Raw genomic sequence first — 27,965 nt, 5'->3', positions numbered from 1 at the left:
GGCATCTTTTTCCTTCCACAATACATTTTATTTAGGAAAGCAACATAGAGTCATAGACAGTGCAGCAAAGTATAAAGACAAATACAAAAAGACATTTGGGCAACAACTGGTTGTCTTCTGGACATCACCATGGATCTCATTGTAACAAGTTAGGTTTGCTTCAGCATCAACAAGTTCTGACCCGAGTCTGTGGCCATCTCTGGTCCCTGTGGCCATTTCAGTAGGCATTTTGGGGCTGAACATTTGATGCCATGTTTCACCTCTGTTGTTCATTCATTCAAATTTGAAAATGTGAGAGGGACTGTAGTGAAGACACAAAAGGGAACAAGAAACAGTCCTGGCCCATGGGGGCTCATACTCTAAAGGTGAAGCACAGAAGTAAACAGTTTACACAAGACAGTGTGGCAAGTGCTACCAAAAATGCACGCTCTGTGTGGTATAGGGGCCACAGGACAGCCACCTGACCCAGCTTTGGGGTGGCATGTCAGCCAGACAAGTAAAGACCTGCTAGTGCAAGTCTTACCCTTGTCTTAACACTGTACTCATGTCCTTCCTTTGAAATTCTCCATCTCCTGGTCAGTCCTATTCACTATTCCCTTCTTTGTACAGGTGGTGAGTTTCCACAGGTACACACCTCACACCAAGATGCTGCCTTGTTGAGGACGGAGACTCTTTTCCCTGTACCTAAGACTATGTGTGGGACATAGTGGACCCTAAGCAGATCCTAGCTGGGAGACAGATGGTTTTGGATGAACTTCTCCAGCACTTCTCTAGCACTTGGCTGGAGCAAGAAGGATAGGGTAGGTGGTGGTTATAGTGAAAACAGGTCAGGGATACACAAAAGATACACAAAGAAACCACATCCACCAGGCCGTCTGGACCAGAGCACTGGAATATTTTCATTTTCATTACTGCAAAGTCAAACCACAGAAGTGTTCTCAACGGCACAGCCATTTGGAAGAAAGGAACAAACAAGTATTCATTGCAACCAAAAACTAGACAATAATTTGCGCGTCCCCCACTGCTCCCAACACCCTCAGAACCCACAGGCCCTGAAGCTGGCTGGCGCCTCAGTCGAATGTGATCCGGAAGCTGCGCTCCTGCTCCTTGCGACGCCCCTCGCACACCTTGGTCACCTCCTCCACTTTCCTCTGCAACAGGGCCGAGTTCTGGTCGATCCACTGCAGAGAGTCCATGTGCGCATTGAGGATCTTGCAGATCTGCTGCAGTGGGTCGCTGGTGTCGGCAGGGCCTCCAGATGTGTTCAGGTGCTCGATGATGTCCTTGAGGTCTTGGGCCATGCGCTTTAGCTGTGCATCGATGTTCTCTGCCAGCTTGTAGGTTTTCTCACGCTCCTCATCGGCATGCTGCAGGTAGACAGTGCCACTCTGCTCCTTGACCGACTCCTCCAATGGGCTCAGCAGGTCTTCCAACTCCTTCTGCTGAGACAGGATGAAGTCGAGCTCTTGGTCCAGCCTCTTCTGGTCCAGCTTCACTTTCTCCACCTCACGGTGGAGGGTAGTGATCTTCTCCCCATTCTCAATCAGTGTGCGGTCCCAGGCATTGACCTGTGTGGCCTGCTGCAGGAAGTGCCGTTCCTGGTCCTCCAGCTCCAGACTCCACTTATTGATCAGACTCTCCAGCTGAGCGTAGGTCATCACAGGGCTGGTGGATGCCCCAGTGGCTACGCCAGGGCCAGGTGGTGCGGCCACAGCAGCCGGTGCATTGCTGGTGATCCCGGCTGGTGCAAGGGGCTTCAGATTCAAGGCAAAGCCAGTGGTGGTAGTGGTGGCTGCAGGGGTGGCTGCAGTGGTGGTGGTGGCCGTGGTGGTGGATGTTGTTGTGGAGGCCGTAGAAGCTGCTCCAGGGGCCTTTAAGCTGAAGCCTAGTGTTCCAGCCCCAGGAGTTCCAGCCGTGGTTGATGGGGTACAAAGAGAAAGCCCAGTGGTGGTCGATGAGGTTGGAGCAGTTGCTAGAGAGGCAAACAGCGTGGGCCCAGCACTGGTAGTGGCAGCAGTGGGTGCAGGAGCAGCTGGCTGTGTGGCTCCCGCTCCAGTGGCTGCTGGAGTGGCAGGAGTGAAGGGCAATCCAGCAAGTGCCGTGGGCTGGGTTGAAGTCCCCATTGAGCCAATATTAAAACCTGAGGTCCCGGTCTGGGACGTGCTCCCCCCTGTGAATGAGAATCCCCCTGGTGTGGTGGAAGGAGCAGCAGAGGTGGTGGCAGAGCCAAACATGAAGCCGGTGGGTGCTGTGCTCTGGCTGGAGGTGACAGTGCTCGAGATGGCATTGGTGAGGGTGCTGCTACTGAGCCCAAAGCCGCCAGGGTGTGCTGTAGCTGGGGTGGCAGCCACGCTGCCCAAGTTTAGCTTTGGTGTGCTGATGCCTAAGGAGAATCCAGTTCCTCCTGTGGCAGGAGTTGTGGTTCCAAAACTGAATCCTGGGGTTTGTGTTGCTGGAGCCTGGGTTGTGAGGGAGAAGAGGCCAGTAGAAGGAGTACTTGCAGCTGGCTGGGAGGGGGTCCCAAAATTAAACCCACCAGTGCCAGATGTAGAAAAAGAAAACCCGGTAGCAGGAGTGGTTGTCGCCGTCTTTGCAGTGCCAAATGTGAACCCACCTGTGGGGGCCCCAGTGCCTCCAAAATTAAACCCACTCATGGCTCCAGATTCTGGTGGCAGCAGCTACTCTGGCTCCCAAAGCAAATCCGTCGGTGTCTGAAACCTTGGGAAGATTTTTAAAGCAGAGTAAGTCACATGATCAGATGGCAGTTTTGGAAAGGCAACCTCAATGCAAGATGGAACAGTCTGTAGGGTGGCGGGACTGGATAATTAGAATATGTGGCCACCATCTCACTCCCTGTCATAACCTAGCCAGGCCCTGCTAAAACTAGAAAAGAAAGATCTGGAAGCATAAGCTCATGCCTGGGAGTCATGTGCTAGGAGCCAGATGTGCTTGGGACATGCACGGCCATGCTCAGCACAAGCAGGAGTAATCTGTGGCCCTAGAGGAAGGCAAAAGGGCAGGCCCCTGAATTGACCTCAGCCCCTGAGGAGGAGCTCAGATTCAAGACACTTCAGGCAAGTGGGACTAGAAGCACACAAAATAACACCTCTAGGAACTGTTCCCCAAGTTTCCCTGCTAAATGCAAGTGGGAGGTGGTGGGTGGTGGACTGATCTGGTTGAGTGCCACCCCGAGTACCTTTCTGGAACTCACAGAGAAGCCCCAGAAAGCTGAGCTGTATGGTAGGACATGAGGCACAGCCCTGGTTTAGGAGGAAGAGGGCAGGGTGGAGCATCCCCCTGCCCTCTTCCTAGCTCAGGGATGGGACATGGGTCCCAGGACTACTAACTTGGACCAGGGTCTCAAGAAGAGGTGGCCTCCTTCACCTGGAGGTGTAGGGCACAGATAATGTGCATATCGGGCACCCCTTCATCTTTCCAGCCATCTGCAGCTAAGCTGCCACTAGAGAAAGTGACAGAGTGGGGAGGAAGGAGAGGGAAAGTGATCACGTGTCCAGAGGATCCACACATGCTCACAGGGCCCTGAGCTGGTGCTGGTGAGGGAAGAGAAGGGACCCCAGGAGGGCCTATGAACATTCAGCTGTACATAAGTTCTCAGAAACCTAGGACTTGTGGCTGACCTCAAATTTAACATGAATTCACAGTCAGCTGCCACTGCTCAGTGGGAGGTCCCTAGGTTGCATGACGAGAAGTGTAGATTCTAATGTAGACACTGGGGTGATTTCCAGGCAGCTTGCTGTGCTCAGCACCGTGTTATATAAATTCTCTTTATCCAGACCCTCAGCCAACTTCAGAACTGTGCTACAAGGAGGCTGGGATGATGATCCCCACGTGCAGATGGGGAAAAGAGAGGCTCAAACGGAAGGAACTTGTCAATTCTTATCATGAGACCTGAACCCTGGCCTTGCTGTAAACTCTTTATTTCTACTCCATCAAACCAGTCCATTTGATCACAGGGCAAACAGCCCTGCTTTGGGGTATGGCTGCCATTGTGTACCCCAGACTCCATTCAACACTCCACAGAGCTTATCTTCCCTTTATCTAAAACAGGTCAAGGGGCAGCCCGGGGGACTCAGTGGTTTAGCGCTGCCTTCAGCCCGGGTGTGATCCTGGGGATCTGGGATCGAGTCCCACGTTGGGCTCCCTGCATGGAGCCTGCTTCTCCCTTTGCCTGTCTGTGCCTCTCTGTGTTTCTCATGAATAAATAAATAAAAACCTTAAAAAAAAAAAAAAAAAAAAAAAAAAACCAACCCAGGTCAGGTAATTCCGCAGCAAGACAGCTCTTGTTCTCAGGCATGAAGTTGGTTCTCCATATGTAAAGAAGAGACCCAGGTTTGGATTCTGCTTCTGCTATGAGCTGTGGGTCCTGGTGTACTTTATTCCTGGAGCCTCTCTATATCTCAGTTTCCCCAACTCTAATGAGAAGGGTGATCCTCTCTCACAGTGAAGGATAAACAAGGTCATTACCGAGAAGCCAAGTGCCTGGCCCAGAGAAGGCAACCACAAGTTGTTTCCTCTTCCCTCTCTCTCTTCAGGACCAGTTTTATTTTTTTTAATTTTTATTTATTTATGATAGTCACAGAGAGAGAGGCAGAGATATAGGCAGAGGGAGAAGCAGGCTCCATGCACCGGGAGCCCGATGTGGGATTTGATCCCAGGTCTCCAGGATCGCGCCCCCGGCCAAAGGCAGGCGCCAAACCGCTGCGCCACCCAGGGATCCCAGGACCAGTTTTATTTCAAGTGTCCTCAGGGATCCTGTCACAGCCTGGGCTAGAGAAAACCTGCTGTGGCTGCCCCTCCCCAATTTCCACTGCACCCTCTACCTTCCTGCCAGACCCTGACATTTCCTTCTCCTCTTCCACACAGACACATGCTTCTAGGGAGAGGATCTCAACACCACCCACACTGCCACTGGGGCCACCTGTGCTTGGGACATGGTCTAGGTCAGAAGATCCCCCACTGGCTGCCCAGGAGCCCTTCCAGGGGTGTTCAGAATATACACTGCTGCTAGACCAGTGGGGTAGTTTTATGGGCGGCAAGGCCCTGGCATTTTTATAAAGCTCTACTGGGGGCTCCTGGAAAAGGTCCCTTCACTCCCACCACAGCAGTGTCTGAGGCCTCAGTGCCACTGGCGCCACATATTGCCCTGCACTAGACTCCTTCTTGCATGAGCGCACACATTTCCTCACTCAAAAGCCACGTCAAGTCTACCGTTACTGGCAGCCCAAAGCATCTGAACAGCTACACCTACATGTCTCAGTTCTCAAGACCTCAGCCCAAGAGAGCTTCTATTAATAAGCTGTGGCTAAATTTTTCCACAAGAGCATTTATAAAAAGTTCTCTGCAACTATTAAAAAACTAAAAGAAAAACAATCTTCTGTGGGGGCTTTTCTGGTTTAATCATTCACCATTTATTAAGTGTGCCTCATTGGTTTCCCATACTACAGGTCTAGGGATCTACTAACAGTGGCACATACATATTGATTTAACCCTGTGTTATGTGCTTTAGATGTATTATTACTCACTTACTCCTGAAAGCAGGTCCATTGGGGATCCCTGGGTGGCTCAGTGGTTTAGCACCTGCCTTTGGCCCAGGGCGTGATCCTGGAGTCCCAGGATCGAATCCCTCATTGGGCTCCCTGCATGGAGCCTGCTTCTCCCTCTGCCTGTGTCTCTCATGAATAAATAAAGTCCTTAAAAAAAAAAAAAAAATGAAAGCAAGTCCATTTCACAAACTAGGAGAGTGAGGCCCACAGAAGTTACCTAAGCCATGGTAACTGCCTTGCCTTTGTCCTTGAGGTAGCCAGAGAAACGGCAAACGTGAACTTCAGTACCAGGGTTCCAGGCAGGGATGGGGGGAATGGCAGTCACATAAGGGAGCATTTTCCTGAGCTGAGTGTGGAAGGATGTGATGTCAGCCAGGGTTGGTCAGGTGGGTTAGAGGAAGGGCCAGAGAGAGGCTGAGATAGCAGGTCTCTGGGGTGCTAAGTGACTTGGTGTGGCTGGAGGGAGTGTTTGTGTATGAAGTAAAGGGCTGACTCAGAAGGCCTGGATTGTCCAAACCCTGCACATTCCAAAGAAAAGACTGGTCCTTTTCAGTTACCTGTGAGATAACGCCCAAGCCCTGCCAGCTTGACCTCTGCGGGGCCAGAGAATAATGACAGTCACATACACAGACACTCCATGCCCATGGAACCGACCCCCAGGGTCAGGTGAGCTTCCTTGGAGGGCAATACTCCACGTGTGCTGTCACAAAGTGTTGCTGGGAGAATTAAGTGCTGTCACTATGACTCCACCCGGAGAGAGAACTGGAAGCTCACAGATTCTGAGCCCTGTGCACCTTTTACCTTTACTGATTCTCTCTCCTTTTGCTGTAACCATGAATCTAACAGCTTTGCTGAGTTATGTTGAGTCTTTCTAGCTCATCACTGAACTTAAGGGTGGTCTCGGAGACCCCTGTGCATAATGTGTGTGTAGTGCTGTGCAATGTGATGGGAGCTGTTGGTCGGGAAAGGGCATGCTGATGGCTCAGACTTCATTTTGAGTGAGCCACGGAGGCACGTTACGGGTGGCCACATATCTGTGTGGGGAATGGGCTGGAGGGGGAGAAGCTGGAGGTCAGGTGGCTGGGAGGAGGCCAGGGGTGATGGTTTAGGCCAAGAGCTAGAGTCAGGACCCTGGGGACAGAGAAAAGAGAACCCAGGCCGGGGAAATGAGTGTAAGTCTGCACAAAACAAAATGTAGTAGTTATGGTTCTGCAGGGGCTGTCTCAATGAATAAAGCTGTCAATCAAGACCAGGACTCTGGGAGTTTCTCAAGAATGTGTCTGAACAGATACGTACTATTCTGAACTCTGATACATATTTTCCATTTTTACCAAAAGGGTAAGCTTTCCTACAAGGGCAGCAGATAGTGCTTGCAAGGTCAGGTGCTTTGGGCAGATGTGGCATCTGTAGCTCCCATGGGCCTGGAGTGAGGAGAGACTGCCTCCAAGTCACCGAGGTACTCATTGAGCTGCCTGACCTGCATCTGTTGTTTTTCACACCACATCTGCCTGCCTTCACAGCCCAGGGAAGTTACAGGTTCTGACCTATACTCATCCTGTCCCCTGGCTTTGAGGACTATGGTTCCCTGTCATCATCTCCAACTTCACTCAGGACCATTCACCTGACCTCTACAGTTCCTTGCTGCTCCAAATCCCAACTTTACAGGGGCAGCCCCGGTGGCCCAGAGGTTTAGCGCCGCCTGCAGCCTAGGGCTTGATCCCGGAGACCCTGGATTGAGTCCCATGTCAGGCTCCCTGCATGGAGCCTGCTTCTCCCTCTGCCTGTGTCTCAATGAATAAATAAATCTAAAAAAAAAAAAAAAAAAAAAAAAATCCCAACTTCACGGTGATGGAAGACAGAGACAAAGCAAATTCTGTAGTGCAACATCCACTCAACACACACATCTGAGCACCTGCTATTCAAGGCCCTGGGAATATGGCTGTGACAGAGAAAGCAAGGCCCTGCTCTTACAGAGCTTCACTTCCAGCAGAGCAGACAGACAGGCAGGAAAACCACAAACTTCACAAAGGAATTATACAGCATGCTAGAATAGGCTAAGCATTATGGAGGAAGAGAAAGTAGGGCAGGGAAAGGGGAGCAGAGTGGTGGCATGCAGGTAAAAGGGCTGAATGACTCATACTGAACAAAGTTCTGGGGTCCCTGAGGGCCAGGACGACAGGAGGACAGTGTGATTAAGGGGCATGAGCCGCTGCTCCTGAGCCTGGGGACTCTCTCCCTCCTAACCTCTCCCACTCCGTTTGCTATACCTGGAACAGGGGTGTTTGGGAATGAATATGGGGGGACCTCAGCCTTGGACCAAGGGGAATGAAAGGATTAAGAAGGCAATGGGGGGGGGGGAGGCAGGTATGTCTGTGTGACAGAATAATGGGCCTCCATACATGTCCACTCCCTAAGCCCAGAACCTAAACAACGTTCTGAGAAATGCTATGTTGCTGGCCCTGAAGACAGAGGAAGGGGATAAAAGCCAAGGAATGCAGGGGGTCACTAGAAGGTAGGAAAGACAAAATATGGATTCTCTCCTAGAGTCTCCAGAAGGAAGGAGGTCCTGTGGACCCATTTCAGACTTCTAACTTCCAGAACTATAAGAGGATAAATGTGTGCTGTTTTAAGCCACTAAGTTTGTGATTATGTTACAATGACAATGGGAAGCCAATACAGGAATGGGGAGAAAGAACAGGATGGCCTCCATCTAGATAAATGGATGGGAAACACACCCTAGAGCTGGGGCCGAGGAAGGGGCTGGAGAAGAGAGGTGATAGGGTCAGGGCATGTCTGCCTCTGTGCCTGGGGGTCCTGGGGAGAGGATGCTGTAGTTGCTGGGCCCTGGCAGCTGGGGAGCTGGTGGGAAAAGAACAGTGAGCTGTGATTCTGAGAAACCAGACAATCTCTGCTGCTGGGGTGACCTCACCAGGGGTGTAGATGTGTGCAAAACCCAGAAGCAACAGGCCACCTATGACAGAGGGAGGGATAAGGTGGCCTGGGAGCATGAGGAGGGCTGGTGATGGTGTCAACCCCCTAGGCAGGATTTCCTGCTTTTGTTCACTGTTGCTATCCCCAGTGCCTAGAATGGTGTCTGGCATGTAGCAGGCACTCCATAAATAACTACGAGTGACCGACTATCTGACAATTAAGAACTGCCATTTATGAAGTGCCACTTATGTAATGGCACCGGGCCGGAATACTAGGTAGAGCACAATAAATCCTTCCTGGATGAGAAACAGGCTCAGAGAGGTGATGTGACTTCTTCAAGGTCACACAGCAGCAAACGCTAGTCCCAGAATGGGAATCTAGATCTTTCTTGGGGCATGTCCTGAAGTTCTGCCCAGAGCTAGGGAAATGTCAGAATTAAGTCTTAAAGGACGAATGGGGTTCTCTGGGCAGACATGTCTCCAAGAGAGTGATATATACACAAGCCAACTTCTGTACAGCAGGCTGTGGGGAGGTGAGGCTGGGGACCAGGTCAGTCCATCCAGTGGAGACAAAGCCATGATGAAGTTTCCCTTCCTGATCCCACAGCTGTTCTTCATTTTCTCACCTGAGAAACTAAGTGACCCTTCCACACTAGGCTCATCCACTGGGGTGGAGATAGCTGCTGTCCCCTTCCTTTTTTTTAAGAAAGATTTTATTTATTTATTAATGAGAAACAGAGAGAGAGGCAGAGACATAGGCAGAGGGAGAAGCAGGCTTCACGCAAGGATCATGCCCTGAGCCGAAGGCAGATGCACAACTGCTGAGCCACCCAGGCATCCCTGTCCCCTTCCTTTATGCCAGTTCTACTCCACTTCATTTGGGGCAGCAATAAGTCCAGCCAAAGGGCTCTATTTCCTAGGGCTTTTTCGATGGGGCTTGGGATTGTATGTCCAGGGTTTTCTAGTCCACTTATGGGCAGGGGTGGAGACTGTAGCTATCATTACAAGTCCATACTGCAGGGACACATGGGTGGCTCAGTGGTTGAGCGTTTGCCTTTGGCTTAGGGCGTGATCCCGGAGTCCAGGGATCGAGTCCCACATCAGGCTCCCTGCATGGAGCCTGCTTCTCCCTCTGCCTGTGTCTCTGCCTCTCTCTCTCTCTCTCTCTGTGTCTCTCATGAACAAATAAATCTTAAAAAAAAAAAAAAAAAAAGTCCATACTGTGGACTTCTACGTGCTCTGAGGACAGGGACCTTTGTTCATCCTTTTCTGTCAGTCATTCCGCAAGGCTCTGCAGCCCACTGGCCAGGGCTCCTGATTCTCCACTATTAAACCTTGGGATCTCAGATTCTAAATTCACTCCCATGCCTGTTTCCTCGTATGAAAGACAGAGATTACAGGTCACAGATCATGCGGTCTTTATGAAAATGCAACTGTCTGATCTGCACTGGGCACTTAGCACGGTGCACCCCTGGGGCCCCAGAAAAGCTAACCTCTTAATAGTTGCAAGTTCTGGGAGCAATTGAAGCAGAGCCTCCTGACATTTCAGGCCACAGCCACCTGGTGGCGCAGCCAACAATGCCGAGCCCAGGTGGGGCCCAGGAAGCAAGGAAGGAAGAGCTACCTTTGTGGGATCCATTCTTCCCCCTCACCCCACAAAATTAGCAATTTAATGGGGCACCAGGCTGGCTGAGTCAGTAGAGCATGTGACTCTTGATCTTGGGGTTGTAGATACAAGTTGCGTATAAAGATGACTTAAAAACAAAATCTTGGGGATCCCTGGGTGGCTCAGCAATTTAGCGCCTGCCTTCCACCCAGGGCACGATCCTGGAGTCCCGGGATTGAGTCCCGCATCGGGCTTCCTGCATGGAGCCTGTTTCTCCCTCTTCCTGTGTCTCTGCCTTTCTCTCTCTCTCTCTCTCTCTCTACGTCTATCATGAAGAAATAAATAAAATCTTTAAAAAAAATCTTTAAAAATAAATAAATAAAAATCTTAAAATAAGTTAGCAATTTAAGACTTGGAGGAAGTGTGGTGATAGGCTGAGAAAGACCAAAGAAGAGAGACAAAGGGAGTAGGAAGTGGCGGTAGGAGAAAAAAGGGGAAAATCAGAGACCGGACAGATCTTTGCCTTTGGTTCCCATCAGCCCAGCCAGGGAAATCTGATCCCCACAGAGACTCAAACGCCTGCTGGTACCTTTGCCATTATGCCAGTGCAGTAACTCCGTGTCCGGTCTGCTGTCTCTTGCCCCCACCATCATCTCCTCTGGGCTGTCTCACTAACCTATGAAACAGAGCTCATTGGCCACTCACCCCAAGTCTGCCAACTTTGCTTCTTATCTCTTGAATTGGTTCCCCTCTCTCCCTTGAGTCAAAGAAAAATCCTCTGACCCTCAGGGAACAGGTTCGCTAAGAGAGCCAGCCCTTCAGGAATGCAAATCAACTGATGAGAGCAACTTGCTAACCAGACCAGGGCCAAGGCAGTCTCCACTGTTCCAGGCTAAAGAGACAGCAGCGCAAAGGCCGAGGCAGCGGTGGTCAGTGGGATCCAGAGCAGTGAGGGGTCGGTGTGGCCAGACTGCGTGCAGCATGATGCTACAGAAGTCTATGTGAAAGGATCTCATTTATTTTGAGGAACTGTCCCAGGTGGCCGGGGAGGAGCTGGTGGTGGTCTGGGTCACTCTGTTGGGCTCTTACACAACCACCTTGCCTGGTGGGCATGGCCACCTGAGCTACAGGAAACAGCCTCCAAGAAAGGCAAGGATGCTTTTCTAAGCCAAAGCGGCAGCAGGGAAACCTCAGAGCTCACAGCAGTGTAATGGTCTTCTCTTCCATAGTGCATAGTGGCCCTAACAGGGAAGGCAAGATAGACATATGCCTGTTTTCAACTGCCTCTTACCCCTTAGGCCGCTCAGGATTCTGGTCCCAATTTCCTCCAGCCTGCTCCTCCCTGAGGACCTGCACATTTGAGGCCCTTCGATCTCTCAGGTATAATGAACTTGTGTTAAATATTAGAGAACTGTGAAGAGACAGCAAACAGGAGGTGTCTCTGTCCGCAGTCTCTGTCCGACTGCCTGGTCTGCTCTTCAGGGGGAGGAGCCACAGAAAGCCTCACTGCTTATCTTACTGCTGCCTATCTTTTCCCCCAGGTGGAGTCTCATGATCGGTTCTTAAATATCCTGCATGCTAACTGCAGAGGAAGCTTTGTCACACATATTCCATTTCTCAACCTATTTTAAAGAATTATTCATGGGCAGCCCTGGTGGCCCAGTGGTTTAGCGCCGCCTTCAGCCTGGGGCGTGACCCTGGAGACCCGGGATCAAGTCCCACATGGGGTCCCTGCATGGAGCCTGCTTCTCCCTCTGCCTGTGTCTCTGCCTCTCTTTCTCTCTGTGTCTGTCATGAATAAATGGGTAAAATCTTAAAAAAAAAAAAGAAAGAAAGAAAGAATTATTCATTTATTGTAGAGAGAGAGAAAGAGGGTACACATGCACGCACATGAACGCATACTAGCTGGGGTGGGGGAGGAGCAGAGGAAGAAAGAGAAGCAGACTCCATGTTGAGCAAGGAGCCCTACTCGGGGCTCAATCCCACAATCATGACCTGAGCTGAAATCAAGAGTTGGACCCTTAACTGACTGAGCCAGCCAGATGCCCTGGTGGTGGCTATTTTAAAAATGTAATTTAAATTCTTTTTGTGAGGACACCTGGGTGACTCAGCGGTTGAGTGTCTGCCTTTGGCTCAGGGAGTGATCCCGGAATTGGGGGATCAAGTCCCACATCAGGCTTCCGGCGTGGAGACTGCTTCTCCCTCTGCCTGGCTCTCTCTCTCTCTCTCTCTCTCTGTGGGTCTCTCATGAATAAATAAAATCTAAATAAATAAATAAATAAATAAATAAATAAATAAATAAATAAATAAATAAATAAATAAATAATTTTAGTGAACACAGTTTGTTCATGTGGTTCTACATTCCCAAAGGAACACTGTGGTCTCGGACCTCCTCCACCCCCACAGCCACCAGCTCTCCTCCCTGAGACAAGCGGTTATGTTCCCTGTGCCTCCACCTAGAGTTTCTTGATACATTTAAGCAAATGATGTATGCTCTCTATGCCTCTGTACACTGTACACAAATAGTCTCATGTCAGACCCACTGTCTCCATTTTTCACTTTCTAGATCTTAGGACTCATCTTAAGCAGGCTTATTTTCCTCATTGACCCAACATCCTACTTGCTCCTGTAGGATGCCTCAATTGGTACCCAAATGCTTCTTGGATTCATTCGTTCCCTTTCTTCCTTCCCCTGAAAAAAACTAGTTTCACCCCAAGAAGTCATTTCCCAGCTAATTAGCAATTACACTTTCCTTTACTCCAAGGCCTGGAGCTACACCCAAAGGAACTCAGGTGGTGGGGAAAAACAGTAGTATTCCCATAGGGAAAACAAATCAGGTTAAGACCTGTATGGAAAGAAGTCAGGAAACAAAAGAAGAGTCGATTTTAAGGAAGATTCTAGAACAATAATTCAATATAAAATAATGGGACTGGAAGAGATCTGAGGAATACTTTGGTGCTGGGCCCCATACCTATTTTGCCAAGAACAGTTTTGTTTCTCTTCTATTGAAAGATTTTCTCTAACTGCATTTTTAACATTTAAATTTTAACTACACAGTTAATACATCAGTCCTTACTTTAAAATACTATCTTGTGGGACACCTGGGTGGCTCAGCAGTTGAGTGTCTGCCTTCGGCTCAGGGCATGATCCCAGGATTGAGTCTTGCATTGGGCTCCCCGCAGGAAGCCTGCCTCTCCCTCTGTCTCTAATGTAAAAATAAGTAAAATAAAAAAAAAAATTTTTTTTAAATAAAAAATAAAATAATATCTTGTGGGGCCCCTGGTGGCTCAGTTGGTTAAGTGCCTGCCTTCTGCTCATGTCATGATCCCAGGGTCCTGGGATCAAGCCCCACATCAGGCTCCCTGTTTCTACCTCTCCCTCTGCCTGCTGCTCCCCCTGCTGTGGCTCTCTGTCAAATTAAACAAACAAACAAACAAACAAACAGATAAATAATAAATAAATGTCTTGCACATCAACAGAGCCAAAATTTTCTTTTTTTTTCTCCTTCCTTCCTTCCTTCCTTCCTTCCTTCCTTCCTTCCTTCCTTCCTTCCTGATTTATTTATTTGAGAGAGAGAGAGAGCATGAGCAGAGGGAGAGGGAGAAGCAGGCTTCTCTACTGAGCCAGGAGCCCAATGTGGACCTCGATCCCAGGACCCCGGGGGATCATGACCTGAGCCAACCCAGATGCCCCAAAGCCAAGATTTTCTTAATTACTATCCTCCACCGTGGTCCTCACACCTGTGAGGTAAGCGCTGTTAAAAAGCTGCCATGTAAAAAAAAAAAAAAAAAAAAAAAAAAAAAAAGCTGCCATGTATCTTTTACCTATGTATGTGTGTATGCATTCATAGCCTGAGGAAATGAATCGATTCTAATTTTTCTTTTCATCAACAATACTGCAACAAACATGCTCGTTTACACCTTCTTTGGCACAAATGATTTTTTCAGGGCAGATCCCCAGAAGTAAACTTGCTGGCCATGGATGCTTGCATTTTGGTTTTCCTGAGGGCCACCAAATCGCCCTCCAACCTGCCTCTACCCATTTTTATTCTAACTGGCAGTTTCTGGAAAGATCATTTCCCTGCAACCTGCCAGCACCTGAGACTAGGAAACCTCTGCCAATCTGATATACCAACTGCATTTATCAAAAAATAGTGATAAAAGCACTAACTATTCTGCACTCATATGCCAACATGTGTTGGGTAATTCACAAATATACCTTATTCAGTTGGCAAACATCCATTAAAACTTAGAACAGGACAGGCCCTGTGCTGAGCAAACAAAGACAATATTATATGGTCACTACCTTCCTGAAATCCAGAGTGATATTTAAATATAAAGTTACCAGAACTGAAAACAGGCACTCAAACAAAATCTTGCACACAAATATTCACAGGGGCATTATTCCCAATAGCCAAAAGGCACCCTTACTGGCAGCCACTCTTGCCCTCCATCACTCCACTCCAACTCCACTTGTTCTTAACTGCCTAAAGTACTCTTGCCCCAGGGCCTTTGCTGGGTCCCTCATCCTGGAACACCTGCCCCAAGTGTCCCCGTGAATCATTCCTTTACTTTCTTCAGCCTTTGCTAAAATGTCACCTACTCAGTGATGCCTTCCCTGGCTATCCTTAGGACTTAACACCATTTGAAATAATATACCGAACTTATGGATTTCATTTACTATCTCTCCACTAGAATATCAGCTACATGACAGGCAGCATTTTTGTCTGTGATTTCCATATCCCAGTGTTAGTAATGGTTGCTAGCTATTGCAGGCACTCAGTGAATGCTTGTCAGTGGAATCAACAGATCCAGGGGTTATTTTGTGCCAGGTGCTTTTTGTGTACTGACTCTGTTAGTCCTCACCCCCTTCAACCGTGAGGTAGGTACCACCTGTATTTACCTTTTAGGGTTAAGTAATTTGTCCAATGTCAACATAAATGTCAAAGTCTGGATGAATAAGATAAGATCCTTTGCCCTCAACTACTTCAGAATTTACTGAAAGTAACAAAGAGATAAATGATAGGATGACACTGTGAAAGAGCTCTGTTTAGAACCTACTGGAAGCCTAGGGGAGACAATGATTAACTTCACCTGGGGAATGAGTTAAGGAGAGGGTCAAGAAAATGCTCCTTAGGAAGAAAGAGATATTTAAATTTGGTTTTGGGGATCCCTGGGTGGCTCAGTGGTTTGGCGCCTGCCTTTGGCCCAGGGCGTGATCCTGGAGTCCCGGGATCGAGTCCCACATCGGGCTCCCTGTATGGAGCCTGCTTCTCCCTCTGCCTGTGTCCCTGCCTCTCTCTGTCTCATGAATAAATAAATAAAATCTTAAAAAAAAAAAAAAAATGGAGTTACCCTGTATGTAATTCAACAATCCTAGTGCTTGGTATCTCCCAAGAGAAATGAAAACATATGTCCACCTCAAACTTGTACATGCATATGCCTTCAGCTCAGGTCATGACCTCAGAGTGCTGGGATCAAACCCCATGGTGGGCTCTCTGCTCAGTGGGGAGTCTGCTTCTCCCTCTGCCCCTGTCCCTCCCCTGGCTCATGCTTGCATGCTCTCCATCTCAAATAAATCAAATCTTAGGGGGAAAAAAAAAGATTAAGTATTAACATATGCTACAAACGGATGAACCCTGAAAACCAAACAAAGGACCATCTATGACACGATTCCATTCATACGAAATATCCAGATAGGATAGACAAATCTAGACAGAAAGTAGGTTAGCAGTTGCTTAGGGTTGAGGGATGGGGGAACAGGGTGTGGCTGCTAATGGATGTGGAACATGGGGTTTCTTTGGGGGATAATGAAGATGTTTCAAAATTAGATTGTAGTAATGGCTGCACAACTCTATGAATGTACTGAAAACCACTGAATTATATAGACTTTAATAAATGGATGTGTGTTATACAATGCTCAAAATAAAGCCAATAAACAAACCAACCAGGCATGGGATGCCAGAAAGGCAGATGTAAGGCTGCAGTGGTGGGCAGGGACCAGGCTCAGTCCTGACTTTACCTTGAGGGCAGGGGCTGGGCAGAGAAGTTTCCTCTGCTTACTCATGCTTTCTCCTGGAAGATAAGTAAAGCTGGCCTGGGAAGGAGACTGGAGTTGAAATGCTCTAGTCAGCTGTGAGGCCATCAGACGTTCCCTGAGATGCAGCTGGGCATGGGGGTGACATGGAGAGGGATTCTAAGAGCACAGCAGATGGCAGGTGGGGAGGGTAGTGTCTAGAATCGCACACACCTGTGCTCCCTCCCCAGCCTCACTCCCTGTAATCAACACCAGCGTCTCAGGGGAGAGACAGTGATGTCACTGGTGAGGGAAGAAAAGGTCCAGGACAGGTTGTGGTAGAGACAGTTGCCATGAAGATAGTTTCTCTGGGAAACTGGTGAAAAGCCACCAAAAGTGGGAGGCAGAGAACTAGAAACCAATCACAGCTCCCACCGGCCTCTGGGTAACAAACACCATGCTAACATTTCAGGGTGTTTATTTTGTGCTGGGCTGTTTGCAGTGCTTTACCTGCACCGACTCCCAACTTTATGAGGTGGGAACTGTTTGTGACCCCATTTTACAGATGAGCAAACTAAATTCAAGAGAACTTTAGCACCTTACCCAAAGTCACAAACAGGTAGTCAGTACTGACCCAGGCTGTGCAATCCCAGAGCTGAGTTAACCCCTCATGAGCCTCTCCAATGTGACTTTTCCATCTACCCAAGGCCCCCTCACCCCCTGCATCCACCATGTGCCAGGTCTAGTACTTCCTCCCCACTCTCTAAAGACATCTCGGGCATGTCTGTCACCTTCCAGACTTGTGTAGATTTCATAGTGAACCCAATTCAGTGCTGTCCACCTTCTCCAGCCTCAGGCTAGTCTCCTGAAGGATTGGAATGAAGGGGGGCATCAGCTGCTCTCTCCTGTTCCTATCTCTGAAATCTTTTCCTGCTCTGGGTGGGGGCTGGCAGAGGAGAAGGGCAAAGGGCTCTTGAACTGAGTGGGGCTCTGCTGACGCTGACCCAACGCTCTCCATGGGGGACACCTGGGGACCTTGGGGGCCTGTGAGGTTTTCCGGTTATGTTCCCCTGCCTCTGCTTCTTTCCCTCTCTCCTGCCACCCTCAGCTCCCACTATGGCCATCTCACAAGGGCTGGCTGGGTTCAGGTCCTGCTACCTTCCTCTGTGCTCAAGCCATCCTGTGGAACTATAGGTGTGTGGCCCACCACACAGCAGGGGCTCCCCAACACTCCTCCTCCACTTGGAAGGATGAGTTCATTTTGCTCTGAGAAAGGGAAAGCAGCCCTAGGAGCCAGGTCTGGCAGGCTCTGGTCAGACAGAACAACTTCAGAGGTGACCAACATCAGGCAGGCCACTGACTGTGGGGGACCAAGACAAAATAAGATCACTCTGAAATGCTTCTACACAGAAGCACAAACACTGTCCAAAGCATAAAAAGGACCTAAATCCCTTTCCTGGCTCAGAGCTGACGCGTGCTTCTTACATTAACCACAGCGTTAGCTCTGTTCCTTCCTCCTGGCTCTAGATAAGATAAAGATACCCAGTCACAAACTTGCCTCCAATCCAGAGCAAAGCCTGCTTCCCTGAACCCTCCCCAGTTACCTAACTTAACCCAGCTCCCATAGTAAGTCCTCCTTAACACTCACTTACTGAGATGCCCTGAGGGCCCCAGTAGTGGATAGCTCCCCAGCTGATAACAGCAAGAAACCCAAGTTGTGTTCCCGATGGCCTCCAGCTGGAGGTATGGACAGCTGATAAGGATAGACAGGGTAATAAGACACCAGCTCCTCCTTGGCAGACACCCAATCCCCTAAGGACAATTCCTGAGACCTCCCCTCCTGCTCTGCATAAACACAGCTCTCTTGATTTGACATGGGACTGGGTGGGAACAAGGCCCCACTCTTCCTCAAACTGGATCAGTCCAGCTGGGAGGGGTGTGGTCCAAATTTTCAGCAATTCTGGAATGAGGAGTACTTGGGTTTCTTTTGTTCTCTGCTCTGGGCAGAGAGGATTACAGATGGGGGTGGGTGGGGGAAGCACTGAACCAAAGGGTCAGGGAGGACCCACAGACTGAGTCTATCCACACTCATGGTTTGTTGGGGGTTTCTCTTAATTACTTGCCCACTTTTAAAACTCGGATCTCAGAAAATGCTGGATTTCCAACTTCCGTAAAATTGGAAGCTCTGCGCCACCAGGCCAGCACTGTTGTGGGGCAGGCTGGGCCACCTCTGAGTAGCCCAGAGGCTTTGCTGGCCTCTCCCTGATACAGGGCTGTCGGGTTTATGGAGCTTACTTGCTGAGCCAGGAACTGTTACAGGCCTTTTCATGTATTACCCCTTTGATCCTTATCCACTGCCCTCTGAAGGTTCTGTTACTGTCCCCACTTTAGTGATGATGCCACAGTAGGGGTGCAGTATCTTGCTGGAGGTCACACAGCAGTAAGTGACAGCATCCTGAGTTCTAGGGCACTATGTGGTCAATTACCTTAAATTTGCCCAGTCCTTTTCCTCTAGGAAGGAGCACCCAAGGGCTGCTAGCCTTCATCAAGATGAGAAAAAGAGCTCCCAAAGGAAAGTGTAGTGGGCTGGATAATGTCTCCCCAAAGAGGTCCACATCCTAGTCCCCAGAACCTGTGACTGTATTATTCTACATGGCAAAAAGGAGTGTGCACATATGATTAAATTGAGGATCTAGTTAGTAACGGAGATACTCTCCTGGATGATCTGGGTGAGCTCCAATGTAAGGCCCCTGATGAGAGAGAGAGCAAGAAAATCAAAGGAAAAAACAAGAGAGGAGATGGTGGAAGCAGAGGTCAGATTGATACAAGAAGGGCCATGAGCCGAGGAGCACAAGCACCTCTGGAAAGAGAAGAAAATGGATTCTCCTCTATAGCCTCCAGAAGGAACACAGCCCTGTGAACCTATTTTAGACTTGCAGTCATCAGAACTGAAAAGGAAAAAATTTAAATATGTGTTGTTTTGAGCCACTAAGTTTATGATATGCCACAGGAAACAATATAGAAGATGAACAAGGTGCCACAGTTGGTACAGCAGTGAGGGGCCTACCTAGGCTGGAAGAGTTGAAGCTGCCTCTGCCCAGAGACACACAGCAGGAAAGAGTGGAAGACTCTGAGCTACTGGGCCACGTGGCAGCTTGATGCTCTACATGCCTGGCCCCTACCCTGCCCTTTCCCCAAATGGGATGGCCTTGGCCTTCCTCTCTTGTTTGCTAGGCCATCCACTTCCAAATCCTGCCTACTCTCCCTCCCCCTCTGCATGACCCAGGTACCTGCCCTAGCACCTCTTCAGAAAGAATCTAGGTCCATCTGATGCAAACTCTGTCCATTTTCCATCACATGCCAAGCTGTCACCTTGATTGGGAAACCACTGAGGGGTGGCTGGTGAGGAGGGCCTCCACTAGGATAGGGGAGATGGGGAGGAGTATGTTGGGAATCGATAGAATTTGGCAACTGTGAGCAGCAGCAAACCTGAGGTGAAGGTCTGGATGAGGTGGCCTCCCAGTAGGCTATGCTCTAGGCTGGGGGTCAGGGACCTCATAGATCTGAGAGAAAACAGGCTCTCCCTGGGGCCTGTAGGGCGTTGGAAGCTGTACGGTACCATGGAAGCCTGGGCTCTAACCAGCACTGTGGTTATGCACAACCCTCTTCATCTCTTGGGGCTTGTCTTGCAGGCGCAAGACAAGCAGGTTAGCTTTTCTGATCTGAGGCCCCTTCTCAGCACTGAGTCTCAGATACTCAGGGTCCAGCACAGGTAGCTACTCTCCTGTCCCCTCCTTTGCTGTGCTGGGACCTCTTCCCAATCCAGGGCTCTAGGGCTGTGCTAACCAGGAATTGTTGCCAGGTGCGCTGGGGGCCCCCAGAGAATCCCCCTACTCCCCCTCCCCATCAAAGAGCAAGGGTGATGCAACCTGCCTGCAATGCCTGCCTCATTTCCCAAGCCTGGCTCCTCCGCACTGAAAAAGAGTCCCCAGAAGCCCCACCCATGCTCCCAGCCCCAGCTCAGGAATTGAAAGGGACTTGGGCACCTGGACCCTGGAAGACTGCAAGCTGAGGGAGGCAGAGGCATTTGAGTCCTGAAAGTGCTACAGATCCAGGTCAAGAGCAGGCATAGGAGAGGGCTCAGGGTGCCAAGACCTGGGCTCAAAGGCAGCCACTGATAACCCACCACCCACAAATTAGAATGCACCAGGAAGGACTAGGGAGCAAAGTGTGCAAACTGGCACCCATTCAGTAGGAATCAGTCAAGCTGTTTCAGTGGGACAGCTGGTACCAGGGCTGAACTGGGTGAGATTCAACAGCTAGAAAGAGAAAAAGGTGCAAGGTGGTAGGACAGGGGGAACCAGGGTCCTTGCCCGAACATCTCCTCAGTCAGCATATGTGGCATACAGCTGGCAACATGATTCCCATACTAAGCAAATTCATTTCTAGTTACTAAAAGATATCCTACCTGGCCACCCTCTCAAAAACCCATAGTCCCCAGTCTATGAAACAAAACCAAATTAAGGGATGTCACATACAATAACCAACCAGCACTCTTCAAATCTCCCAAGGTCATGAAAATCTAAGAAAGTCTGAGAAACTGCTGCAGACCAGAGGAGGCTAAGGAGACACGATGATTAAATGTGATACGGCATCCTGGAACAAAAAAACAGCATTAAGAACAACTAGCGAGGGGTGCCTGGGTGGCTCAGTCGGTTAAGCATCTGCCTTCTGCTCAGGTCATGATCCCAAGGTCCTGGGATCAAGCCCTGGGTAGGGCTCCTTGCTCAGTGGGGAGCCTGCTTCTCCCTCTGCTGTTCCCCCTGCCTGTGCTCTCTAAAGTAAATATCTACAAAAACAAAACCCAAAACAACTAGTGAAATCAGAATATCAAAATGACGTGTGTGCTTTAAAATCCCATACAGACGTGGGTTCTTTAGTTGTGACAAATATATCACAGAAATGTTAAAGAGGTCAACAACGGGGAAAATGGATGTGGGGTATATGGAAACTCTCCGCACTATGTTTGTAACTTTTCTGTAAAAATAAAAAAAAATTTTAAAGATTTTTAATTTATTTATTCATGACCAACACACACACACACACAGAGGAAGAGACACAGGCAGAGGGAGAAGCAGGCTCCATGCAGGAAGCCCGACGTGGGTCTCGATCCTGGGTCTCCAGGATCACACCTCGGGCCGAAGGCAGTGCTAAACCGCTGGGGCACTGGAGCTGTCCAAAAAAATTATTCTAAAATAAAAATTTACTTAAATTACCTAGTCCATGTGTACATACTAGATGTTTTTAGAAGACTTAAGATTTGGGGGGGGGCGGAAAGGAGGACTAATCTAAATGCTTGACCTGAATTATGAATTAACTCATTGAATCCTTGTGACAGTACTAAGTAGGCACTACTTATTATTATTATTATTTAAGATTTTATTTATCCATTCATGAGAGACACCGGGAAAGGCAGAGACACATGCAGAGGGAGAAGCAGGCTCCATATGCTGGGAGCCCAATGTGGGACTCGATCCCGGGTCTCCAGGAACAGGCCCCTGGGCTGAAGGTGGCGCTAAACCGCTGAGCCACCCAGGCTGCCTGGCACTGTTTCTTTAAGTAAACTCTACTTCTGACATGGGGCTCAAACTCACAACCTGAAGATCAAGAGTCACATGCTTTACTGACTGAGCCAGCCAGGCACCCCAGAAGTAAGCACTGTTAGCTGCCACATGTATCGCTAAGTTTCTATATGGAGTTAATAGAAACGTAGCGATATAATAATGTAGCCACCATCGCAGGTCTGAGATTTGAACATAGTGGAAACGGAGGCACAGGGAAAAAAAGAAATTGACAGTAAGCTAATAAGTGGAGTAGAGACAAGGTCTGAACCCAAAACTGGGCGCCAGAGTCTGCACTTAACTGCTACTCATGCTGCCTAGGTAATAACCTAGCTCCTATAGGTCAAGTCTTCAAATACTGGCACAGTGCACAGTAAGTGCTCTAAGTGAAAGTGGTCAGATCCCAAGAAGGACTTCCTGCATGCAACTGAAGCCTGCGTATCTTCATTCCCAAATAAGTCTCAAGATCAGAGTTCCCCCACCTTCTCTGGACCTCAGAACCACCACCTGTGATGTTAAGTTGAACTCTAGGTGTCCTGCTGTGGACAGATGCAAGGTGGGAAGCAAAGACCCATACCTACTTGGGCCAGTGGAGGGTCTAGTGCATAGGAGGGAATGGCCAGGAAGCCCCCTCTCTTTTAGCAACGGGCAGTGCAGATCTCCCTATTTTGGGGCAGGGTTGGTAAACTGATCCAGTGGGGGGCAGCTGAAGCAGAACCAACTGGCCTGAAAGGAGGGCTGAGGATAAGGGCTGATGGGAGGTGGGCAGAGGATGGAGAAAAGCTAGAGTCAGGGTGATGATGCCTGCTTCTCTGCAACTGTGCCGGTGTTGCGGGTGAGCGTCCATCATCTGGAACAGGGAAAGGTGGGGATGTTTGGCAATTACTGACACTTTGAAGAAGTGAAGAAGACACAAGAATGACCTACTAGCAGTTATTGTATGGTCAAATGTCTGGGGATCTTGCCAGGGCAGGAGGTATGGTTGAGACTCAACCCCACAGTTCCTATTAAAAATAAGATACATTAAATAGGCAATTAAGAGCCGGGCTCTGGGTTTCACAGGCATCGACTTGATTCTCATCAGGCAGAATTGATTATTTTCTTCATTTTACAGGCAGTTCCCGATCTACGAGACTAGAGAACTTGATTTGGCCACCATCGCAGGTCTGAGATTTGAACGGCGCGCGCGGTCTCATTGTGACTCAGACAAGAGTCTAACCCACAAAAAGGATTCTTAGCGTGGGGCGGCAGTTTGGGGCTAGGAGTCCAGCATGTGGCTGGCCGGAAATTCGAGAACTAGGGCAAAAGAAACCAAAAGTGAACTAGCGCAGGTCTCAGAGAAGGCGAGGGATCGAATCCCTAGAATCGGGGGGGAGGGGACCTGAGTCAGAGAGAGAGAGAACAGGACCCCAGAGTTGGAGGGAGGAGGGGGGGCCGGAACCCCTGGGGTAGGAAGACGGAGCTGGTCCCCGGGTCAGAGGAAGGAGAAGGCCTAACTCCGCGTCGGGAGGAGGGGAGTGGATCCCAGGATTCCCGAGAGGAGAGGCCAGGCCCGCCTCCCGGTTGGGGCCTGGCGGGGCGGGGCGCGGAAGGATCCGGGGAGGCCGTGCTGCGCCATCCCCTGTATATCTGTCCCCACTCCCCGGGGCCGCCTCATTCCCCATCCACAGATCACAATCTCTCTTCAGGCTACCGAGACGCCATCTCCGCCCGCCCAACCCCGGCTATGGCTCTGTAGCCGCGACCCCTCCGTGTCCCGGCCCGTTTCCGCGCTCACCGCGCTTGCGCTCTTCTCTACCGCCTTCTTTTCTTCAGCTGAGGCCGCCACCGCCTCTCCTTTCCGTAGCCATGGAGTGAGTAACCGCTCGCCCCTCCCTCTCCAACCGCCTTTCCCGCCCTTTCGAAGCTCGCGGCCTTCACGACCAGGCCTGGGGGGTGGGGAGACGAGAGTGAGGAATCACGGTCGCGCAGGCGCAGAAGAGGGAAACGCGTCTTTGGCACGTGGCCGAGCATGCGCATTCGGTCCAGTGGGGGAAGGGTACGTTCTTCCCTAGAATGCTGGAGTTTAAAGACGGCCTGCGCGCAGTGCGCCTGCGCACTAGCCCCAAGCGGTGGGTTCGCCCCCCGCCCCCCGAATGAGTCTGTCCGCGAGTGGTTGCTCACGTGCACAAGCCCACCAGACTCCGTATTTTTTGAGTGAAGGACGGGCAGTAAGCAGCTGCACATGCGCACTGACTCCCCAACCCTGCAGGCCTGAGAGAACAATTGGATCGGTGGCGGAGCATGCGCTTTAGCCCTGCGAGAGAGGCGTGTGGAAGGGTCGTTGTTGGGAAGCCGGTCTCCGCCGGCCGGCTCCCGTATCCGAGCTCCACTTTGCTCATGCGCACAACACAATTTACGTTTCATTCGGCCCCCTGCTGGGGCGGGGTTGGGTGGGGCTGACTCAGATTGACAGGGCGGAAGGCGAGGCTTAGAGGCCACCTGTAAGAAAGGGGGTGGAGCTAGGATCACAGCGGCCGCGACGGGTGGGCGGGGTCTATCGTGCGAAGGGGCGTGGTTAAGCAAATTTACCTAGGGTGGGGTTTCAACGGAGAGAAGGCGGGGCCTCTGGGGTATCCCCGGGAATGAAGTGGGGGGCTAAGGTAATTGGACGGGAAGGGACTGGGGCGGTCACCGCGAAGTTAAAAAGAAACCGTGGGACTTAGTAGACCACAGTTTGGAGGGGCAGGGCTGGGGGAATTCCCCTGGGAGCTGATTTTTGAGCCGAGTGTTTAGAGGGGGTGGAGCCTAAAGGAAATACTTTAGAGGAAGGGGTGTGGCTGGAAGAAAATTCTCCTGGGATTGAAATTTTTTTTTAAAGATTTTATTTATTTATTCATAAGAATACACAGAGAGGAGAGAGAGAGAGGCAGAGACACAGGCAGAGGGAGAAGCAGGCTCCATGCAGGGAGCCCGACGTGGGACTTGATCCCGGGTCTCCAGGATCAGGCCCTGGGCTGAAGGTGGCACTAAACCGCCGAGCCACCCGGGCTGCCCTGAATTTTTTTTAAAAATGAAGTGGAATTTTGTTAGGTGGGAGGGAAGGGCTTAAGGAAATTCCCCTGGGAGACCATTAGGCTTCTGTATAGGAAGGAACGGGGCTTGGGAATTCTAAAGAAAAGTAAGTGGGGCCCAAAGAGGGGCACCTGGGTGGCTCAGTGGAGAAGCATCTGCCTTTGGCTCAGGTGGTGTGATCCCAGAGTCCTGGGACAAGTTCTGCATTGGGCTCTCCAGGGGGAGCCTGCTTCTCCCTCTGCCTATGTCTCTGCCTGGCTCTGTGTATCTCATGAAAGAAAAGAGAGAAAGAGGAAGGAAGGAAGGAAGGGAGGGAGGAAGGGAGGGAAAGAAGGAAGGAAGGAAGGAAAGAAAGAAGAAAGAAAGAAAGAAAGAAAGAAAGAAAGAAAGAAAAAAAGAAAGAAAGAAAGAAAGAAAGAAAGAAAGAAAGAAAGAAAAAGAAAGAAAGAAAGGAAGAAAGGAAAACAGTGGGGCCCAAAGAGAATTTCTTTGGGAGTGGGTGAGGCTCAGAAATTGGGGGAAAGAAAGCATAGATTTAGAATTCTGATAGGGCAAGGTGCAGTCTCAAACCCAATTGGAAGGGGAAGGTAGGAAGGACCTTGGGGACATGGAGCTGTGGCTTGGTTTCTCTGTGACTTTGGCTGTGGATGAGGATGGCCTCTGACATCACCTCTTCTGTCTAACTTGTAGGTCTTCCACTTTCGCCTTGGTGCCTGTCTTTGCCCAGCTGAGCAACCTCCAGAGCCTCCTTCCAGCTGTTGGTTCAGCGTTCTTCATTGCCACACGTGCCCAGAGCCTGTGCCGCAGCCATGTCACTCCTGGCGACCCTGGGGCTGGAGCTGGACAAGGCCCTGCTCCCAGCTAGCGGGCTGGGCTGGCTCGTAGACTATGGGAAACTCCCCCTGGCTCCTGCCCCCCTGGGCCCCTATGAAATCCTTGGGGGAGCCCTGGAGGGCGGGCTCCCAGGGGGAGGAGAGCCCCTGGCAGGTAAGGGCAGGTAGAGAATGGAGGTGGGGTGAGCTGGGGCATGGATCAGGGGAGAAGAATTCATTGATTCACTCAATAAATAGCTGTAATGCTCCAGGGGTGGCTTTTAGGGGCTAGGGAATATAGCGGAGACAAGATTAACATAACCCCAGCCCTCTTGGAACTCACACTGAAGTGGGGAGGCTGACAAAAGAAAATTAGGTGATGATGTATTGGGATAAGTGGAAAACACTTCGTAGCTAACTAAAAAATGAAAAAGTCCTAATTTAGAGTGGGTAGCCAGGAAACACATAGGTAACATTTTGACTGAGACCTAAAGGCTGGGAAGGAATAAACCATGAAAAGACCCAAGGGAAGAGCTTTTCAGGTAGAGGAAACAGCATCCTCAGAGGCCCTGGGGCAAGAGTTATTTTATTCATTAGCATATTCCAAGTACTTGGCACATAGTGGGTTCTCAATAATTAATGAAATAAGGATGAAACAGGGTGTGTTGTGTGTGTGATCTAGTTTGCCTTTTAAGACTAGAGAGTAAATCAGAAACTACAGATGTAGGGTAATCAGGAAAGCAGGTGTTGGAATGGTTGAAGAAATGTCTGCTCGACTTGTTTTTTGGGTCGTTGGTTGGTTCAGTGGTTCATTGACTGGTTAGTTAATGGGTTGAACTGTTTGTTGATTGAATGGTTAACTGGTTGGTTAGATGTTTGATTTCTTGGCTGGTTTGTTGATTTGTTGAGTGGTCTGATGATTCGTTGATTGGTTGGTTGACTGATTGGCTGCTTGGTAGTTTCACTCAATGAATGGCATGTATGAAGCAGGCATGAATGATCACCAGGTTGGGTAGAAGACCAGGAACTCAAGGACGTTTATGTCCTTCCTCCAATCCTCCAGGTGACGGCTTCTCTGACTGGATGACTGAGCGGGTGGACTTTACAGCCCTCCTGCCCCTGGAGCCCCCCTTGCCCCAAGGTGCCTTCCCCCCACCTTCCCCACCCCCTCCTGACCTGGAAGCTATGGCCTCCCTCCTCAAGAAAGAGCTGGAACAAATGGAAGACTTCTTTCTTGATGCTCCACTTCTCCCACCATCCTCCCCCCAACCACAGCCACCACCATCAGCACCACCCCTCCCCCTTCCACTTCCTCTCCCCACCTTTGACCTCCCCCAGCCCCCTGCCCTGGATACCCTTGACTTACTGGCCATCTACTGCCACAGCGAGGCTGGGCAGGGCGACTCAGCATTGGCATCCTTGCCCCCACCACAGCAGCCCCCTCCTCCTCCTCCACCTCCTCGCCCAGCCCCCTACCCCAATCCTGCCACTACTCGAGGGGACCGCAAGCAAAAGAAGAGAGACCAGAACAAGTCAGCAGCTCTGAGGTACCGCCAGAGGAAGCGGGCAGAGGGCGAGGCCCTGGAGGGCGAGTGCCAGGGGCTGGAGGCACGCAACCGAGAGTTGAGGGAGAGGGCTGAGTCTGTGGAGCGTGAGATCCAGTATGTCAAGGATCTGCTCATCGAGGTGTATAAGGCTCGAAGCCAGAGGACCCGGAACAGCTAGAGGGCAGGGGCTTTGGGCTATAGGGTACACTGGTCTTCATCTCCACCTACCCTCTGTGTCCGAGTTTGAGGTAGGAGGGTCCCTCCATCATCCCCCTGTCTGTCTCCCCCATCCACCCCACCTCTGCCACCTCCCATCATCTTTGTTTCCTCTCCTGTCCATTTCTGAATCTGCTCCCCTTTTCCCTCCCCAGAATCATGTTTGGCCATAGTCAACATCTGCACTCATCTAACAGCTGAGGGACTCAGGCCTGCAGGGAATTCGGGGAGCAGAGGAGGGCCTCCAAATCTGGCCTCCCGGGAAGTTATGCAGAATGACTGTGCAGCCAGGGACAGGAGAGCCAGCCCGGATGTGAGGCTGGGAGGGTTTCAGGAATGGTGGCCTTATAACAATAGAAACAAAAAAGCAAGCCAAGTGACCTGGGGAAATGTATTTGGGCAGGAAGCCAAAAGGCGGCCAAGTTCACAGAGCAGGTGAATTTGCAGGTAGATGGGGAGGTGGGCAGGCTGGGGGATGGCCATAGTTGGTGACTGGGAGTTCATTTTAGCTCTGGGAAGAAATCAGTGTTTGTGATGGGGTTGGGGGAGGGGCTGATTGTTTTGGTGGTTTGTGAGCAGAGAAATAAAATGAAGAATTTC

The 27,965-nt window shown here is 50.2% G+C and overlaps 2 protein-coding genes across 4 annotated transcripts; one reads left to right on the top strand and one right to left on the bottom strand.

The window, feature by feature from the left end:
- Positions 1-6: 6 nt before the first annotated feature.
- On the bottom strand, positions 7-23,957 carry NUP62 (nucleoporin 62). Of its 3 annotated transcripts, XM_041743559.1 has the most exons (3): positions 23,514-23,957; positions 22,664-22,740; positions 7-2,718 (listed from the first exon to the last, which is right to left on the bottom strand). In XM_041743559.1, the coding sequence occupies exon 3, from the start codon at positions 2,652-2,654 to the stop codon at positions 1,071-1,073; it is 1,584 nt and encodes a 527-aa protein (XP_041599493.1). In that variant the 5' UTR covers positions 2,655-2,718; positions 22,664-22,740; positions 23,514-23,957; the 3' UTR covers positions 7-1,070. The 3 variants fall into 3 exon arrangements, with proteins under 3 accessions (XP_041599493.1, XP_041599492.1, XP_041599494.1); XM_041743558.1 differs by lacking the exon at positions 22,664-22,740; XM_041743560.1 differs by lacking the exons at positions 22,664-22,740; positions 23,514-23,957 and adding an exon at positions 11,392-11,769.
- Positions 23,252-27,965, top strand: ATF5 (activating transcription factor 5). Its single transcript, XM_041743561.1, has 3 exons — positions 23,252-23,589; positions 25,481-25,777; positions 26,666-27,965. Exons 2-3 carry the CDS (start codon positions 25,600-25,602, stop codon positions 27,325-27,327), a joined length of 840 nt encoding a protein of 279 aa, XP_041599495.1. The 5' UTR covers positions 23,252-23,589; positions 25,481-25,599; the 3' UTR covers positions 27,328-27,965.

Source organism: Vulpes lagopus, chromosome 2, assembly GCF_018345385.1.
Source record: "Vulpes lagopus strain Blue_001 chromosome 2, ASM1834538v1, whole genome shotgun sequence".
NCBI classification, from domain to species: Eukaryota; Metazoa; Chordata; class Mammalia; order Carnivora; family Canidae; genus Vulpes; species Vulpes lagopus.
This window is presented reverse-complemented; position numbering and strand designations above follow the sequence as displayed.